The sequence below is a fragment of the Pelodiscus sinensis genome, chromosome 1 (assembly GCF_052426305.1).
Source record: "Pelodiscus sinensis isolate ZL-2025 chromosome 1, ASM5242630v1, whole genome shotgun sequence".
Classification (NCBI taxonomy): Eukaryota; Metazoa; Chordata; order Testudines; family Trionychidae; genus Pelodiscus; species Pelodiscus sinensis.
Window position 1 is genome coordinate 347,145,457 of NC_143052.1, and position 18,105 is coordinate 347,163,561.

Sequence of the window (18,105 nt, forward strand, 5' to 3'; positions counted from 1 at the left end):
ACCCCCGGGGGCTGCCTGGGACTCCACAGGCGTTTCCACTTGGAACTGGTCGGTGAAAGCAAAGTACAGAACTCAGCCTCGCTCGGAGTCATGCCTGGCTCTTACCAGCCTGCCCTGTGCAGTGTGCTTACGCAACCAATGGGGTTTCTAGGGGCCCTTTACCTTGGTCTGGAATGGATTTACCGAGGGCTGGGCTGGTATCCCCATTCTACAGATGGGAAACTGAGGCTGGTGCTTTGCAAAACTTCACTGGGCACCTACTAAACACCGTTACACATTTGGCCCTTAATGATCTGCCCCCAAACCGCTGGAGTGAAGGGCAGGGCAGGGATGGGAGCCGAGCCCTGAACCGCCCAGCAGTCCCTAGAACCGAGCCCCGGGAGTTGTGCTAATTAGGGTCAGTGGAGTGAGGAAGGACGGCAGGACTTGGCCCTTACCACGTGGACACCTTGGAGGGGCAGAAAAGCAACATAACCTCCCTCCCTGCCCCTTCCCACCTTGCTATCTGCGCTCTGCCTCCTGCGGGGCCCTCAGCTGCGCTCCTCCACTGACCCCCTGCGGATCCCAGTCCCTGCCGGCTGGATGCACCAGGGCCACGGGCTGCACAGGCGGCAGGAGGGAGACCCCGCCAAGCCCCTCCCCGTAATCTCCCCCGGGCACCTGGCGCATCAGTGATAATATGGCTGGGGCAAATCCCCCCTTGCGACTCCCCATCCGGGAAGAAGGAGCTTTTCATGCCACGCCAGCTGGGGAAGACGAACTCCAGCCTCCCTGGGAAACAGGGCGCCTTCGAGCAGCCGGGACGGCGAGATCTCCCCGCCAGGCTCGCCAAAGCCGAGCACACAGAGGAGTAATCGCCACAAGGCGGCACTGACGGACACCCCTGAACTCACAGCCACTGGCAGGCCCCCCAGCCCCGAACGAATGGGTGCCGTTGCCACCTGCCGATTTCCTGGGGACCTGCAAATCCGACAGGTCCCATCTCCACTGCCCCACTCCGGTCTCCAAGGCCAGAGGGTTCCAGCGAGGGGCGTGATTTCCTAGTGGAGGCGATGGGTCCGCCGGCCCGGGGAAAGGAGCCAAGCAGCCTTTCGAGGGAATGAAGCACACGCGTTTGTCAGACCCAGCCCAGCGCTTCTGGCTCAGAGACGCCTCCCGGCCCCATGCCAAAGCACACGGGTGTAGCGCGGGGGCTGAGCCAACAGCAGGGGCCTGTCTGAGCAGAGTCAGGGAGGTTGATTAAACGATTGTTAATGCTCCTTCTTTGGAAGGCCGGGGGAGCATCAGGCATCAACGCAAGCCAGTGCAGCCCCGATTCTGAGACACCCTCCAAATTTACACCCCTGAGCCTGAATCTGCTCTCACTTAGGCTGCGTCTACACTGGCCCCGATCCTCCGGAAAAAAGCCCTTTTCCGGAGATCTCTTATTCCTACTTCAGTAGGAATACTTTGAAGTAGGAATAAGAGATCTCCGGAAAAGGGCTTTTTTCCGGAGGATCGGGGCCAGTGTAGACGTTTTTTTCCGGCTTTTCTAAAAGCCGGAAAAAAGCGGCGGACATTTTTATTTAAATGCCGCGGGGGATATTTAAATCCCCCGCGGATTTCCCTATTACGACCTGTCAAATTAGCATGCCCCTTTTGGAAAAGGGGCCAGTGTAGACGTAGCCTTAGAGTGTTGTAAACAGCTGTCACGCCCCCGAGAGAGTTCGCCTGGGAGTTCGCACACATGAGCCGAGTTTCTCCTGCCTCTGCCGGCTGTAACGGAGCAGAATCAGACCTCGGCCGTGGAGGCCATGGCTTCAGAGCCAGCCCCGCTCGATGGTGACTGCAAGTCGCCCCCCGTCCCACCACTGGACAGATATAAAGTGGCCTGTGAGAATGGGAAGCGTGGCCTAGTGGCATCATTAATGAGCAGCTGCTTTTGTGTGAGAGGCTTTTGCGCAAAAAGGAGCTGTGTAGATGGCTCCTTTTTGCGCAAAACCCCCCTCTTGCACAAGAGCCGTTCTTCCTGAAAAAATATAGTATCATGAGCTTTTTGGGGCCAAACCCACTTCCTCAGATGAGCAGAGTGGAGAGAAAAGGGAGGACCCTCACAATTTATAACAGGAAAAGGATGGGGGGGGGGGGGGGGGGGGGGGGGGGGGGGGGGGGGGGGGGGGAGGGCCGGTGCTAATGAGGCTGATTAAGTGGGTGGGAAGTGTCTCATACTTGGCTTGTGATGCCAACTGGGTGTTGAAAGCAAGGAAAGCAGGTTTCCTAATGGGCTATCCAGGTGATGGCCACACTACCAGGTTCTTAGGAAATCATCACTCCTGAAATAGCGCTATTCCTCTTCACAAGCAGGCATGGTTATTTCGAAATGGCAGGCGTGGCAGTTCGCCTTGTTATTTCCAAATAACTCCCCAGTGTAGACGTGTCCCTGGTTCAGGTCTTTGCTCAGGCCATAGCCAACAGAAGTGCCCTCTGCCAGAAGCTGGGTGTGGACAGAGGTCCCCTCCCCGCATTCGGGGCGTGCTAAGCGAGTGCGCCAGCCAGGAACACCCAGAAAACCTGCGGGGTTCGGGCAACGGGCATGGGCAGGCCTCTGAAATGTCAGGTGGGCAGGAAGCTGAGCCTGTGGTTAGGGAGATGGCACCTCTGCCTGCCCCAGCTACCCCAGCCAGGAGCCCACGGGGCATCTCCTACTTGCTCCACCCCCTCCTGCTCCCTGAGCAATTCAGCATAACCCAAGCTTGCCGTTGGGCCTGGCCCGCATCGGATGCTGCACTGGGGTTCCCGGAGGGCAGGCTGCGGCGGGGGGCTGGGCCGACACTTGCCCACGCTGGGGGGCACCTGGGAAATGCACATTTCAGCCAGGGCAGCCCAGGGCTCCCTGGCGCGACAGAGATGCTCTCTGCAGGGCAGCAGCTGAGCCTGTGTGGGCTGGTCTGCCTGAATCCCTGATCGCGGCAGCCCGAGTTCACAGCCGAGCCAGCTGCTGCCTCGTCGCGGTTTGTCAAACCGATTGATTTATCAGGGGGCAGGCGAGGGCTTCCTCCAATTTCATGCTCAATCAAGCTCATTATGGGGACACGGTCGCCTGCCCCCGGGGGCAGGGGGTGGAGGTGGGTCTTGTGTTCAAGGCACTGGACTCTGGCGACAGGTGCTCAGTTCTAACGCCTGCCAAAGATCTGCTGGGTGACTCTTAGGGCCACATACAAAGCTCACTGAAATCAACAGGAGTTTTCACGTTCACTTCAGTCGGCTTAAGCATACCCTCAGCCTCTCTGTGCCTCAGTTTCTCCACTGGTAGCCGGGGGATAGCCAGATCATTCTACTCCCTTTGATCCCTTTAAGAAAGTGTTCCCACCTAGGGCTTCCCTGTGGTCAAAAGAGCGACGAAGATCCTGGGACGCAAAAACAGGGGACGCTCCAGCTGTTGATACACTGGAGAGATTCAGCGAAGAGCTGCGAGACACACTCGATCAAAAAACCCACCTGACAGCGATAGACTCGGGGAGCTGAGTCTATTGAGCAGCACAGAGAGACGGTTCGGGGGTGATCGGATCCGTTTACAGGTACTGACGTTGGGAACCAATTTATTAATGGGGTTTTCAGTCGAGCAGAGAAAGGGCTAATACAGGGGCTGGAAAAATATGGCCTGTGGGCCAAATCCAGCCCACCAGGCTGCCGGATCCAGCCCATGCCTGCCCCGCCCCCTGCTCAAAGCAGCTCTCTGAATGCTGCGAGCCACAGGGAGGGGAGAGAGGCTTTGCGTGCTGCCCCACCCCCAGCACAACCTAGCAGCTCCCACTGGCTGGTTTCCAGCCAATGGGAGGGGCCTGTTTGCAAGATAGGCAGTGCGTGAAGTATCCCGCCCCTTCTGGGCTTGCAGCGTTCAGAGCCACATGTGGCCCCTGTAGTCAGCTGCTCTGAGCGGCCTGCAGGAGCATGGAAGGCAGGGAGCCTGGCTGAGGAACCTGCTGGCTGGGAGCTGCCAGGTAAGCGCCTCCTGGCCAAAGGCAGCCTCTAGCACCCCAGCCCTTCTCCTTACCCACTCCCCGAACCTGCCACCTTATCTCTTCCCAGCCCCTGCACACAAATCTTCTGCCCCACCACCCCAGGTCAACTCCCACCCAGACCTTGCCCCCTAATTCCCTACCCCTAGTTACAACCAGATCCCTGCACCCCCTCCTGCACTCTTGTCCCAGGTCACAACCCCTTCCCAGACTCTGCACTTCCTCCTGCACCCCTCCTCCAGCTCAGAATCCTCTCCCGCACCATACCCGGCCCGGACCCTTGGGGGGACACAGATGTCTTTCCATCAGCTCATAGGCAGCTACAACAGGCTGCCTAGAAAGCACTAGCACAGTCAATACAAACTACACTTTCACACAGACAATGGCTTGTTTATACAGCTCTACAGACCACACACTGGAACAGAAGTACAACGTTTATATTCCAGTCGCTGTATTTTATGACTAGACACTAAAAATAAGAAAGTCGGCACATTGTTCTGGAACACGTCCATATGTTGATGTCTGATGTTGTAAGCAAGTCATTTTTAAGGAGGTGAAAGTTGGGGGCACACAAGACAAATCAGAAGGTACAAGAGTCTGGAAAAGTTGAGCCACTGGACCAGATGATTAGAACATAAGAATGGCCAGACTGGGTCAGATCAATGGTCCACCCAACCCAATATCCTGTCTGCTGACAGTGGCCAATACCAGATGCCCTAGAGGGAGGGAACACAACAGGTAATCATCACATGATCCCTCCCCTGTCACCCTTTTCCATACAAACAGGGGCTAGGGACACCATTCCTACCCATCCATTGATGGACCTAACCTCCATGAATTTATCTAGCTCTTTTTTGAACCCTAATAAAGTCCTAGCTTTCACCACATCATCTGGCAAGGAGTTCCACAGGTTGACTGTGTGCCAAGCGAAGAAAAACTTCCTTTTGTTTGTTTTAAACCTGCTGCCTATTCATTTCAATTGGTGTCTGCATTCTATCCGTGGGTAATGACATCCGCAGTTATGAACGCAGATATCCACGGCTCATTTTTGCGGATACAGACACAGATGAAGATACAAATTTTGTATCTGCGCAGGGCTTTACCGATGATCACAGTTGTCCTTTCGGACCTTTGAAGCTATAAATCTGCAGGGAACTATGCTATTTCCCCAGTGTTACTTGGTGAAGGCACTCAGACATTACAGGGAAGGGTAGATGGAAAAAGTCCTAAGGCAGAACACTAGCACTCTCTTAAAGTCCCGTTCATTGCCCTGTGCCCCTCTCTAGCTTAGAGGCCGCCCTTCCGCCTGGTGGTGCACTCTGTATGAACTGTCTCCTGGAGACTGGACCAAAGTGGTGAAAATCAAGCCGGCTGAATGGCGTTGTGCTTTGACTTCTTGTCTCTAGAAAGCACATGCCCCTTCCTTCCCACCACGCAGGCAACCAATGTGAATATCTAATTATATTACACCGGGAGATCGACGTGGCATTCTCCCTGGTCCAGCTGCCAAGCACAAAAAATGCCTTCCCAGCGAGTCAGCTCAGGGCTTAAACAGACGCAGCGTCTTGTCGGGCAGTCGGTAATTGACTCGTGTCAAGGACGCCTCGTTGGCTTTCAATGAAAGAGGGATGGAGGGTGCATGGAGTGGAGAGCCACAAGGATAGAAAGATGCTGTGATGTGACATCCGGACAGGGCCATTCTGATGACCTAGCCTGAACTCCGGCATGACATCGGTGTGACGCCGTTTCGGGGTTCCCCCAAATCTTGCAGCCCCGTATGCAGCAAGAACAGACTCCGCCAGACAGTAGAATAGAGGGGGTTTATTGCTCCTCCAGGATACAGCACAGCATAGATGTGATGTGGCTACAGGAGTCTGAGCCAGGATGCCTCAGATCCCTTGGGTTAGGGGGTCCATCGCCCTCCTAGACCTCCAGCCCTCAGTTTAGGCTCACTCCTTCATGTTCCCCAGCCTGCAACTGACCCTTCCCCCGAAACCTTTTGTTGGTCTCCACCTCTCTCCCTTTGTCTCTTCCCCTGGGAATCCCTTGTTATCTCCTCAGGCTGAGCTTAGGTGTCTGGGTTAATCCACATGTGGGTGAGTCAGTGGGAACCACTGTGCAGGGAGACCCCGGGTTACAGAGCAGACAGCCCCCAACTGTGCCACAATGGGTCATAGACCCTCCCCCAATAAACTCTACCCCCGGCCCGTAACTTCTGGCTGAGTTGGCTTCGATCTTTAAGAAAGACAGCCAGTCTTGATGTGCTGACGTCTCACGATGGAGACTCCACCGCGCCTCCGGCTAAGCTGCACCATGGTTAAACTCCCCGTCCTGTATACAAATTGCATCTTCTTTCCACACCAGATGTGTCCAGCTCCTGCTTCCAGCCCTCGGATCCTGCTACCTGTGTCTGCTCAGCTGAAGAGCCTGCAACTAGCAGAAATCTCGTCATAAAGGACTTAGATACTGCAACCAAGTCACCTCGTAGCCTTCTGTTGGAGAAGCTCAATTGAGTCCGCTTGGTTTCGGGTCCTGCCTCTGCTGGCTCACCCCTTGCTGTCTGGTTCAGAAGGGCCGTTCTGCCAGAAATACAGCCCTTCTCCCTCTGTCTTGTCCAGTCACTGAAGGGACTGTCTGACGCCGTGTATGCGCAGTACCTGGCACAGTGGGGCCCACATCTCACTCCAGGTGCTGTTACGAGTCAGAGTGACTGCATGGGCGGTGGGTAACCTAGGCCTGGGTAGGCATTGCCTTCCCAAAACAGTCAGGGTAGCCCTGCCCATGATGCCTGGCCAGTCGGGAAGGCTCGGGCTGTGGCATGCTGGCCTGGCTGTGCCCAGAGCCATGCAGATGCGTGGAGTCTGGGCAGCCCAGCTTCTCCGGGGGGCCAGGGGCCAGGCCAGGGGGAAGCTGGGAGTGCCCTGCTGACCCAGCCACCGGGGAGGGCGGAGCTGGGGCTGCTTGGTGCCCTGGGGAGGGAGGCACTGGCTTTGGGCAGGGACCAGCAGCCACAATGTTGGGGGAAGGGTGGGGCCGCAGGGCAGGGGACAGCGGCCCACGTGGGGGCTGGGCTCTAGTGGGATAGGAATTGGCAGGGCTGTCCATGTTCCCACTACCCAGGAACACCTGGAAGGCTCCCCCAGCTGGCTGCTTCCTGGAGGCGAGTTGCTGGGCTCGGAGGCCAGTGGAGAGGCGTTCTCCCAAGAAGACGCCAGGCCAGCTGACACCTTGGTGGACGGCCTCTGCAGAGGGCCGGAGGGCTCAATGGGACCTGGCCCGCAGGGGGGGATGTTGTGGGGGGAGTTTGCCGTATCCCAGGGATACCCAGAGGGGATCAGCCTCCCAAGCCGTCACTGGAGCAGAGTTGGCACATGGAGCATTCACCCTAGCAAGGGTGAGCAGCTACGGAACTTGGGGCTGGATGCGAAGAGGGGCCCAGCCCTGTAGCTCCAGCAGTGGCGTAGGGAGGGGGAAGCGGCGGGGGGGGGGGGTAGTTGCCCCCGGGGGCCACACTAGGGTGAGCGCAGGGAGAATAGCGTGGGCAGGTCTGGGACTGCCCAGCCCCACCACAGCAGCCGTGGCCATGTCAGACCCTCCCGGGCCGTTCTTCTTGCGCGCGCCCTAGCGTGGCGCCCGGGGGCAACGGCGCCCGGGGGCAACTGCCCCCCCCCTGCCCGCCTTCACTATGCCCCTGAGTTCCAGCTGATTTCAGCACAACAGGAGCTGGAGGCGGGTGTGTGAAGCCACCGGGATACAGTTGCCCGAGGGCACGTTAACTCCTTCCTTGCCTCTCGGATCACTCCCGGGCCCTGGCGGATTTGCATCCCAGGAGTGTGTAGGGAGCCAGGGCAACGCCTAGGCAGCTGGGAGGGAGCTTTCCTAGACAGCCCAGAGAGGCACACAGCAGTCAACCATGCAGCTAGGAGATGGACGGGCATCCACCTCCCGCTCCCCAGCCCCAAACATACCATCATCGGCTTCAGCAGCAGCTGGTCTCTGGCCAAACTCCCATGGCCGGTCACCCCTGCATCCAGCGGCCAATCAAGGACTGGAGCAACTGGAACCAGCCTGACTCCAGGATGGATCCGGGGTCATGGCTCAGGTCCATGCAGGTCTTGCGGAGCTCCAGAGCATGGCAGATGCCTTGCAATGCACAATGTACAGCCTCAAGACAGGCACGGTGGAAAAGGGGGATTAGACCCCAGGAGGGAGGACGAGGAAGGGAGGGAGGAAGATTGGGGGCTAAGCAATAAGACAACATGGTTACTCAGTGAGGGCTAGTGCATTGGGCGGACAAGTAAAGACATACTAATATGTCCCCGAGCTGATTTCCCATGGGCTCTGAGAGGCAGTGTGGCCTAGTGGATAGGTGACAGGGCTGGGAATCTGGATCACAAAGCCTGATTGTTACAAGCAGTAATTCAGTTTCACAGCAGCGGAGGGAGGTAGAGCAGGGCTGAGTTGGACAGGGAAACTGAGGCAGCATGCCGGCATGGGATGTTTTTCTTTGTGGGAAATGCTCAACAGCCATCGCAGAGGTTGTTGGTGGGTAGGTCTGTTTAAGGCAGATCCTGAGGGGAAAGGGCAACAGAGCACCCAGCTTTCCTCTGACTTCTTTACAAGCAAAGAGAACCTGGGCCAATTTCAACCGTAGCTTTTTGAGGGCTTGAATGTGGGGCCACCAGCACCAAACCACGGACCTCTACCAGTTGTGGCAAAGGAACACCCACATAGTCTGACAGCAGTAGTAGGTTATTATCCTCGACGTGTGCATATTACAGCACCTGGGCTATACAAACAAGTCATGGACCATGGGCCTGGTGTAAATACACCCCCATTATTTGATTTTAAAACCACTGTCAATTATCCCTCGTTTCCTATGCAGCAAGGCGCCGGCGAACGAGTTGCATTATCGTCGTGAGAAAGGGAGCGCTGGTTAACAAAGGAGTAATGTGTGCTCACACCCCAGGCAACTGAAAAGAACTAATTAAAAAAAAAGCCCTGCTCTCGACAGGCCCCTTGCTAACCGTTCACTGGAATAATTGTATTGTGTGAAAACAGATTCAATTGCTGACACCGCAGCAAAGGCATGCAAAGAATACATTCCATCAGGCTGAGCAATCCGCCCTTTCCGCCACTGCTGATGGATAAAGCAGAAGGGGCCACGTTGGGCTCCCTTTGCTCAGGGGAGGAGAGCAGGGCCCGAGCCCGCTCTTAGAAACACTGGTCCAAATCGGCCATTGTCAATGGGGACCGTTGTCAGTGACACCGGTGCTAACATGAGCAGGATCTTAGTGGGGTTCTGTGACACCCTATTGTTCGGAGGTGGGCGACAATTTTTAAAAGGGGGCCACTTCATGAATTTCGGAAGTGGCCCCCGGCCTCCCCGGAAGGAGCGGGGCCTCAGGTGGAAGGGGCAGGGCCAGGAGACTTCTCGAGCTCCTTCCCCACATGAAGTCTTTGCGCCCCCACCCCCGAGAATCACCAGCTGTTTTAAAACAGCTGGGGGTTCCCTTCAGATGCCGCAGTGGGAGGAGACCTTGTGTTCCCCCCCGGCCAACCAGAGCCTGAAAGTGGGGTTGGGGAGCTCAAAGTCTCTCCCCCTGTCCCCACCCTGCCATGGGCGCGTGGCGGCTAGAGAGAAACGCCACCCCTTGGAGGTGTGGGAGCAGCCAGGCAGCCGGGGGCTGGATCCATCAGCTCAACGGGCCAGATCCGGCCTGTAGAGGCCCCTTTGCCCACCCCTGCTATTGGAGCTTCTATACCGCACATGAATAAAGCAGGCAGCCCCGTGCAAAGGACACAGGGTATGTCTACACTAGCCTCCTAGTTCGAACTAGCGGGGTAATGTAGGCATACCGCACTTGCAAATGAAGCCCGGGATTTGAATTTCTCGGGCTTCATTTGCATAAGCGGGGAGCCGCCATTTTTAAAACCCCGCTGGTTCGAACCCCGTGCAGCGCGGCTACACGGGGCACGAACTAGGTAGTTTGAACTAGGCTTCCTAGTTCGAGCTACCGTTACTCCTCGTGAAATGAGGCGTAACGGTAGTTCGAACTAGGAAGCCTAGTTTGAACTACCTAGTTCGTGCCCCGTGTAGCCGCGCTGCACGGGGTTCGAACCAGTGGGGTTTTAAAAATGGCGGCTCCCCGCTTATGCAAATGAAGCCTGGGAAATTCAAATCCTGGGCTTCATTTGCAAGTGCGGTATGCCTACATTACCCCACTAGTTCGAACTAGCGGGGTAGTGTAGACATACCCACAGGGGTCCCACCCTTAAGGACAGGACCTCATCCTGCCCTTGGAAGTGTTAGAACCAGCTCCTAAGCCAGAGCGCGTGGGATTGCAAGGCAGATCCCCGGCAGGCGTCAAGTAGGGTGGCTCTGAGTCTGTGGCCCAGAATTCAGACACACTTGGACTCCACCAGGGCACTGGCATTCTAATGAGTCCCAAAACCTGGTGTGGGGCAGGTCTGCTAACCAGGGAATCGCTTTCCCTTCCCCCTTGCTGGGAGGTGCATTAGCTCTGCCAGCTGGGCAGCTGCTGGGCTGGAAGGCATGAAACTGCAATGCCCCTGACTTAAATCCAGCTCCAAAACTGGTTGAGGGCCTGGGTGTAAAGAGCGGAGGTCTGAAATCCTTAGAGAGGGTGTCTGGTCTTGTGGCTCAAGCCAGCCTGGGGTTCAGGAGAGCAAAGCTCCATTCCCTGCTTTGTGATCTTGCCCAAGACCTCTCCCCCATGCCTCAGTTTCCCCGATGGAGAATGGGATGAGAATGCTTCCCTCTCCCCAGCGAGTGCTAAGTATAAGCACCCGCCCCTGCAGAAAAACAGGCGCATGATGCCCCAGGGCATTGCCCATGCAGGATTCTGGGTTAGTCCCCCGCTGTGCCCCTTACCTGGGCCTTCAGCGGGACTCACACTCACAGGACTCTCAAGTGGGGCTGCCCAGGTGAAGAACTGCAGCAGCTCCAGCGTGTTGCGCATTATCTGCTGCCCTTGGAGAGTGGCTCCCTCCCCTCCAGCACCATGCCCCCCACTCCTGCTAGAGCAGAATGCGCTGCCGTTACCGGGGCTAAGAGACAAAGCGCGGCGCGGAGAACACACAGGGATCATCCCCACCGCTAAGGCCATAATGCCGGGAGATTAGGAACACAATGGCCTCCGGGAGCGGAGGGGATTTCGCAGTGGCCCACCGGGCGCTCCGCTCGGGCGAGCAGGCGGGAGAATGCGATTAGCCATGTCAGGCCAGGAACCATTTCAGGCTGCAAACGACGTGAGGACAACAGCAGCTGGGTGCTTTATCCCCAGTGGCTGGCAGAGACAGGAAATTAAAGGGGGTCGCAGGCTCAGCTAACATAGAGCCGGGACAGAAACCAGCGAGCAGGCTCTGAACTGGCCTCTCCCATCCCCACCACGGTCTAGAAGGCAGGTGGGGCCTCTGAGCAGCTGCCGCACAGCAGAAGCAGAAGAGAGTATTTCCCCCAAGGTGGGGGGGCACTACAGGCAGGGTCGCTCTACCTTGAGCGTGAGGGGTGCTAGGTTCTAGTCCCATCTCTGCTGCAGGCAAATGATTTGTAGGCTGCTTTTGGTCTGTCTATATTGTGCATTCTTCAGGCAGGGGCTGGCTCCCGCTGGGGGTCCACCCAGCACAACAAAGCCTGGACCACAGCGGGAGCAACTGAGCTGCTCCTCCTGCCGAGGGTGCACAGTGGTGGCTGGGCAGCCGCACGCAATGAGGGGGGCTGCTAGGTGTGCTGCCGGGCTGGGCCATTGGCAAATGGGTGAGAGGGTGGGGTGCTTCTGGTCTCTGTGACCCCTGGCGGTGCCGTGTACACACGGTCCCAGGGAACGGAGTGGTGTGGGACAGCCATGGGAGAGCTGGCACAGGGCACGCACAGGTGCTGCACTGAACTCAGCCGCTCGGGGAGGGGATCTCACTGCAGCACTGGATCGGATGGAAACAAATCGGGGGGCAAGCTGTGGAGTGCAGCGCAGCCCTGAGGACTGGCAAGTCCCCATGCAGGCAGGGCCCCCTTTTGCAAGCAGAGCAAGTGAGTGGGGACCCAGGCCTCGGACGCTAACAGCCGGCACCCCAAGACACAGTGTAACCCACACACCAGCTGGGCATGGGGCACTGTCCCCTGGAGTGGCACTGACACCACTTGCAGACAGAGAGAAGGCGTTTGCTGTGCAGCCTGAGCTGAGCGCCAGTGGCTTTTAGCTCAACAGGCCCCTGCACTGAGCTCAAGAGGTCCCTCGTTGGGTTCTGCCTGTCGGCATGACAACAGCATGGCTCTCTCCAGGGCCTGTGTCGCCCGTTGGGTTGCCCCTGGAGTTTTCTTGTTCTAGAATGGACGGCCCCGTCCCAACACGGCTGCGGCCTGGCACCCACAGCATGGGAACGCATCACCCCCCCCCGAGCACGCAGCCAGCTCCGGTTCTGTGAGCGCCTCAAGGCCCCGGCAGAAGGGCACCGAGGTCAGATCCTGGCCCATTGTCCGATGGGGATATAGACCTCACCCTGGGAGACAGGACACCAGTGCCAGCCCGAACGACCAGGGCTGAGGCCTGGCTCTCTGCTTGAGGGCCCATCTCCCCTGCCCTCCTGTCTGCTTTGCACATTCAGAACAAGAAATCCTGCCCCCCACCTTCCTCAGATCACTGGCAAAATATCAGGCAGGGCAAGCATGTCCTGCAATGGGGCCAGGGCACAGAGTAGACAACTCATGAGGTCCTGTCCAGACAGACCCCTCTTCTCTGTGATTTCTGAGCCGATGGCTCAGGCCTAGGTTAAATGTCAGAGAGGCATCCCAAGTGTTTCGATCTGTCCCTCCCGGGCACAGAGGACTGTTGCCTGTGGCATACTTGGTGCTGTGTTCTGCTAAGGCTGTGATACCAACAGGGAAACTGAGGCATGGAGCAACCCAGTGACTTGCCCAAGGCCTCAAGGGAAGTCAGTAGCACAGTGGGAGTTAGAACCCAACCACGCCAGCACCCCCGCCCGCAGGATCACGCCGCAGTGCCAGAGCATCCCGCCCTACCCAGAACCCGCCTCTATACGTACCACTTTGGGGAGCACAGACACGATGGCATCTTTGATGGCTTCTCGGAGGCAGGTGACATCAATCACGGAGCCCAGACTCAGTAAGGCATCCTGGGAAAGAAGAGAAAAGCCCTGGGTTAATGGAAACGTCAGACGTCTACTGGGCAGGCATGGCTTCGAAATCCTGGTGCCGGGCACTGCAGACAGCCCCGAGACAGACAGAAACTGAGCAGGGATCTCTAGGGGGGTCTCTGGCCAGCACTAAGTGGGTCAGACTACATGCTCGTAATGGTCCTTTCTGGCCATAAAATCCCTGAATCTGGACCTGAGGGATTGTGCCAAAATTGTACATCCTTTCCAGGGGTGGGGTTTGTAAAGCACAGGCGGTGGGCTTCCCTCAGCTCCTCCGAGCCCTCCCTTTAGACTGAGCGTCTAGACCAAAGGGGGCAGACGGAATGTTCAGCGGAGCCAGACCTGGGCTGTGGAACTCACGGCCACAAGACGCAAAAACGGTTAGAGGGCTCACTGGCCTAAAGGGCAATGCCACAAGCAAGGCAGTGTGACCTAGTAGGTAATGTGCAGGCTAAGTACCCAAGAGACTTGGGTTCTAATCCTGGTTCCACTACTAGGTGATTTTTAGGACAAGTTTCTGTGCCTCGGTTTCCCCATCTGTAAAATGAGGAGGGTGAAACTGAGGCCCTGTGTAACATGCCTGGAGAGCTGCTGATTAAAAGTGCTAGAGCACAACGAGGCATTATTAGTGATTCTTAGCCCTTTGGCCAGGTCTCATTCCCACGCACCCCCTTGGTCAATCTCTGCCACCTTCTCCAGACAGAGAAAGATGCCAGATGATTATTTTTGTGCCAAATATATGGGGCAGGCTCAGCTGCTGTGGTCTGCAGGCGGAGTTGCCACCCTGTATTATTTGCATTGCAGAGGCTCCTAGAGGCAGGGGCCTGCATGCCGGTGCTGCACATGCACACAGGCGCTTGCAGCCAAATGACAGAAACACCATTGTCCTGTTAGAGCCGAAGGAAGCACCGACTTTCTTGTCTCCAGGTGGGTGCTCCAAGCTGCTCTGCCTGAGCCCCCCCCCCTTTCCCAAGGCCCCATCCTTGTCCTGTCTCTTCCCGCTCCTGCTCTGCCCTCAGGCACTGCCCCTCCCCCTCCTGCCAATCAGCTGAGCAGTGCCGAGCTGCCGCTATTTTTCCCCATGGGGGCTCCAACCCCAGAGCGCATGTAGCACACGTAGAGTCGGGGCCTTTATGAAGCCCAGAACCGAGGCCAGTTCCACAGGCAGGTCTGTGGCCCCAAATGGTCATCAGGCCCAGGGTCACCGTAAGCCCAAGGCCAACCTGCCCTTCATTAGGAGCCGGCTGTCCCAGAATAAAGATTCCCATCAGCTCCACTAAGCTCCAGCTCTCTCCCTGCCCCGGGGCCTCCTCTTCCTCACTCCTGTCCAGGCTGGGCACCTGCAAGTCAGTCAGTCGCCAGGCACAATTTACTGCCTGATTCACCCCCTCAGTGGCCCTCCTGTGGGCTTGCAGTGCAGCCTCGGCAAGCTGGATGGTTGGAACGCCTGCTCCCGGGCTCCACGCCTTTCTTCCAGCCTTGTTAGCGATGAGGAGATGGGGCGTGCCTGTCAGCTGCCTCGAAGCCCTCCTGGGCTCAGAGGGGAACTTGCCTCAGCCTGGAGTCTGCTGCTTTCCAGAGCTGTCCGGCCTGTTCCCCACTCTGGCACTCTGAGTGCTGAAGGTGGGAGCCCATAAAGACTTTAAATATCCCTTGCCTCTACAGGCTCTGGTGATAAAAACTCCCCCAGAGTCACAGATTCACTGACTTTGGGGGTGGGTAGCTGCCACCATCAAGTGATTGTATCCCTGAAATCAGGGGTGAACACTTAACCTACCCCCAGGGGGGGCCCCAAGCTCTTTTGCCACAAGAAAGCTTGAAAAAAAGAAAAGAAAAGAAAAACAAGCTGCAGTCTCTGGTAGTTGACCCCTCAGTCTGAGGCATGCACATGCACACACACAGACAGACCTCCTGTACTTTCCAGGACCCATGAATCAAATAACCTTTAAAAAGTGATTTTTTTTACAAAACAAAAGATATTCTTGAGAAAGCAGACTTGGTTGCTAGATGTTACAGCACAACTAAGGAAAACAAATTAAAACACAGAAAATCTCTGGGAACAATTCTTAGATGGTACATGGGGAGGGGAGGCATAGAGTCACACAGAGCAGATCAAATCAAACCACAGAATAAAGAAAATAACCTGATCACAACTAGATTCACTTCCCCCCCTTTATTTACTCACGATCTTCTCTTGGTTCAGGCCACTTTCATGCCCCAGATTCCTTGGAGGCATGGTAGTCCTGCCTGGGTTTCAATCATTCTGTCTCTCTCAACGCCTGGTTTAACTGTCCCCCACAAAGAAAGCAGGCAAGGTACCTTACACAATTCAAATTTTATCCCTCTATCTTGATTGGTTCCTCTGACCCTGTGCCAACCCCCTTGCTAGCTACCTGAGTTTAACCCCTTAGTCACCGGGTGCTGGCCAGAACTCCTCCTGTCCATTACAGGAGCTGCTGGAGCAAGTGGATTCTAATTTAATTGGAAACACCCCCCAACCCTATTGGGCTGAATTCAGCCCAGGGTAGCTCCAGGGATGCCAGTGGAGTTGTCCCAGGGACAAATATGGCCAGCTCACAGGTACTGGCAAAGGTGGCGCCTGCCTAGCCCAGAATGCAAAGAGCCAGTACACTGATTATGAAACAGTCTAGATGACTTACCCTGAAGTGTACAGGGGAGCAAGCTGAGGCAGTGTTATGCAATGCTGTGAGATTATGGGATGAAAACTGCTGTGTATTTAAGTGCTGGGAAACTGAGGCATGGAGCAGACCTGGGATGCACCCAAAGCTACACAGTGAATTGGTGTCGGAGCTCGGCACTCAACACAGGTCTCCCTGAGCTAACCCGGCCTCCCAGGAAGCCTCTCCCTTCTAGAGCACACAAAAAAAGGCCTTTGCCCCTAGTGTGGCTGAACTGGACACATCAGGGAGCTGCGGAAAGTCCACTCCCTTGGCCAGGAGGTCAGTGGCAGAGCATGACCATGGGGGGCTAGCAGGGTCTCCTCTGGCATGGCAGATGCTGGGTGGCTGGTTAGCCTTCACGTGACACGTCTGTCCCAGCAGCGAGCCAAAGCCACCAGCTACAGACCTGGATCCACACTCCCTCTACAACATGGATCCAGGCGCATCTCTAACGGGGGAGCCAGGTGAGGGCAACTGTCTCCTGGAATTCCCCAGCACCAGCACCTGCTGTGCTCCACTCTCAGCAGCTTGGCTGCATTCCAGCCAACAGGGCTACTCCTGGTTTGCACCAGAGAATGTGAGAGCAGGTTCCAAGCCATAGTCTGCCATGTGACCTCCAGGTGGGAACAAAGCGGAGCTGCAAGCGAATGGCACCCAAGTCCCCCACCAACCCCATCCCTCATGGGCAGCTGGGGAAGGTAGGGCTGGGGAAGACAAGCCCCCAACCTCGCCCCTTCTGCTCAGGCCATGCCCCCATCATGGGGAGGGTGGGCTGCACACAACCCAAGCTTTCCCGGCCCGGAACACAGGGAGAGCGGGTGCTTGGGCGCAGCAACACTCCGCCCCCAGTACGCCTACAGTAGACATCCTGGGAGAGGGGTGGACGGGGCCAGGCTAGTGATTTGGGAAGGCAAAGCCTTCCCCCTCCTGGCATTCCCGCTGCTCATGGACCCCCGGGCCTGTTGTAATGACAGCAGTGAGACCAGAAACCCACCCCAAACTTTTACAAGCTGAGTCCCCTACACCCCATTGTGCGACAAGCCTTAGGCCCTGAAGTTTAACAGTTAACGCTGACATTTCATGCGTCATTACTGTCTGCGTTAGCGCCCAGTGAAATGCACAGGGCGACACACACCAAAGAGCTACTGTTTCAGGCTCTCTGCAGACTCCGGCAGGCAGTGCCGCCTCAGTTACACGTGGGTCACAATCAAAAGGATTTCCCTGAAACTGGAACAGTGAGCAATTCCCTCGTTCCTTGTAATAAAAGCTAACAGTCTGGAGACCAACCAAGAGGCCTGTGTCCCCCCCGCAATCTCTTCAGGGGCACACCACACATTTTGTGAAGCAATAGCTTGCCCTGTGTATATTTGGCACCCCCTGAAATCATTACACAGCTTCTGTCCAGGCAAAACTCCCCCCGACACTGAGATCAATGGTGCAAAATCAGAACGAGGGGAGATTCCACTCAGGGGCATTGGCCCATCGCTAAGAGTTTATATAAGTGTGACTTCTTTGCTTCCCCTGTGTGACGTAGTGGGGGGTACCTTGCTGGTTGCTATGCTGGGCAGTGGGTTGTGAGTGACCTCCACTGGCTGCTGTCTGTAGCACAGCCCAGCAGGGCAGGGGATGAGTCATTATGCAAGGGGGCTTTGAACCTGTCTGACCAGTTATCTCAGAGGGAGTGGAGCAATAGGAAGAAGGGGATTGGAGCCCTGGCTGGGGGCAGGGCTGGAAGTGAGTGAGTTAGGTTTCTGGCTGGTATCATGGAGGAAGCAGCCTAGGCAACGGGCTGGGATTTAGGGACCCAGGCTACCCATCTCAAGGGGGGCTGAGGCATCCTAGGCCTGCCCTGTAACCAGCTGACATCTGTGCTGTGCCCTGGAGAAGCAATAAACTCCCTCTGTTCTACTGGCTGGTGGAGTCTGTCCATGCCACTACGGGGGTGCAGGAGACGGGAAAACCCCAACGCGCCATCACACCCTGCCTCGCCCTTCAGGCTCCTCCACTGGGAACAAAACCCAGGAGGGACGGAGCTCCGGTCTAGATCAGTAGCAACCGCCCCTGTCAGCACACCAGCCATGAGCAGTGGCAAGCGCATAGCATCCTCAGCGCCTGCTTTGGCACAGACACCATGCAGTGAGAAAACATGACTGCGATCACTAAGCTCTGCACTATGCCCCTCCAGAGCACAGTGGTGGGCAGCAGGGAAGGAGCTGGCCCTGCCGCAGACGCACACGCCTTTGCCAATGGAA

General features: G+C 56.7%; 1 protein-coding gene across 2 annotated transcripts in view; it reads right to left on the minus strand.

Moving 5' to 3' along the window:
* PDE2A (phosphodiesterase 2A) overlaps positions 1-18,105 on the minus strand; it is a 348,564-nt gene that overhangs the window by 102,264 nt on the left and 228,195 nt on the right. For both annotated transcript variants that reach the window (XM_075919627.2, XM_075919628.2), the window contains one exon: positions 13,062-13,151. In XM_075919627.2, coding sequence (XP_075775742.1) covers positions 13,062-13,151 — 90 coding nt within the window. The remainder of the gene's footprint in view (positions 1-13,061; positions 13,152-18,105) is intronic.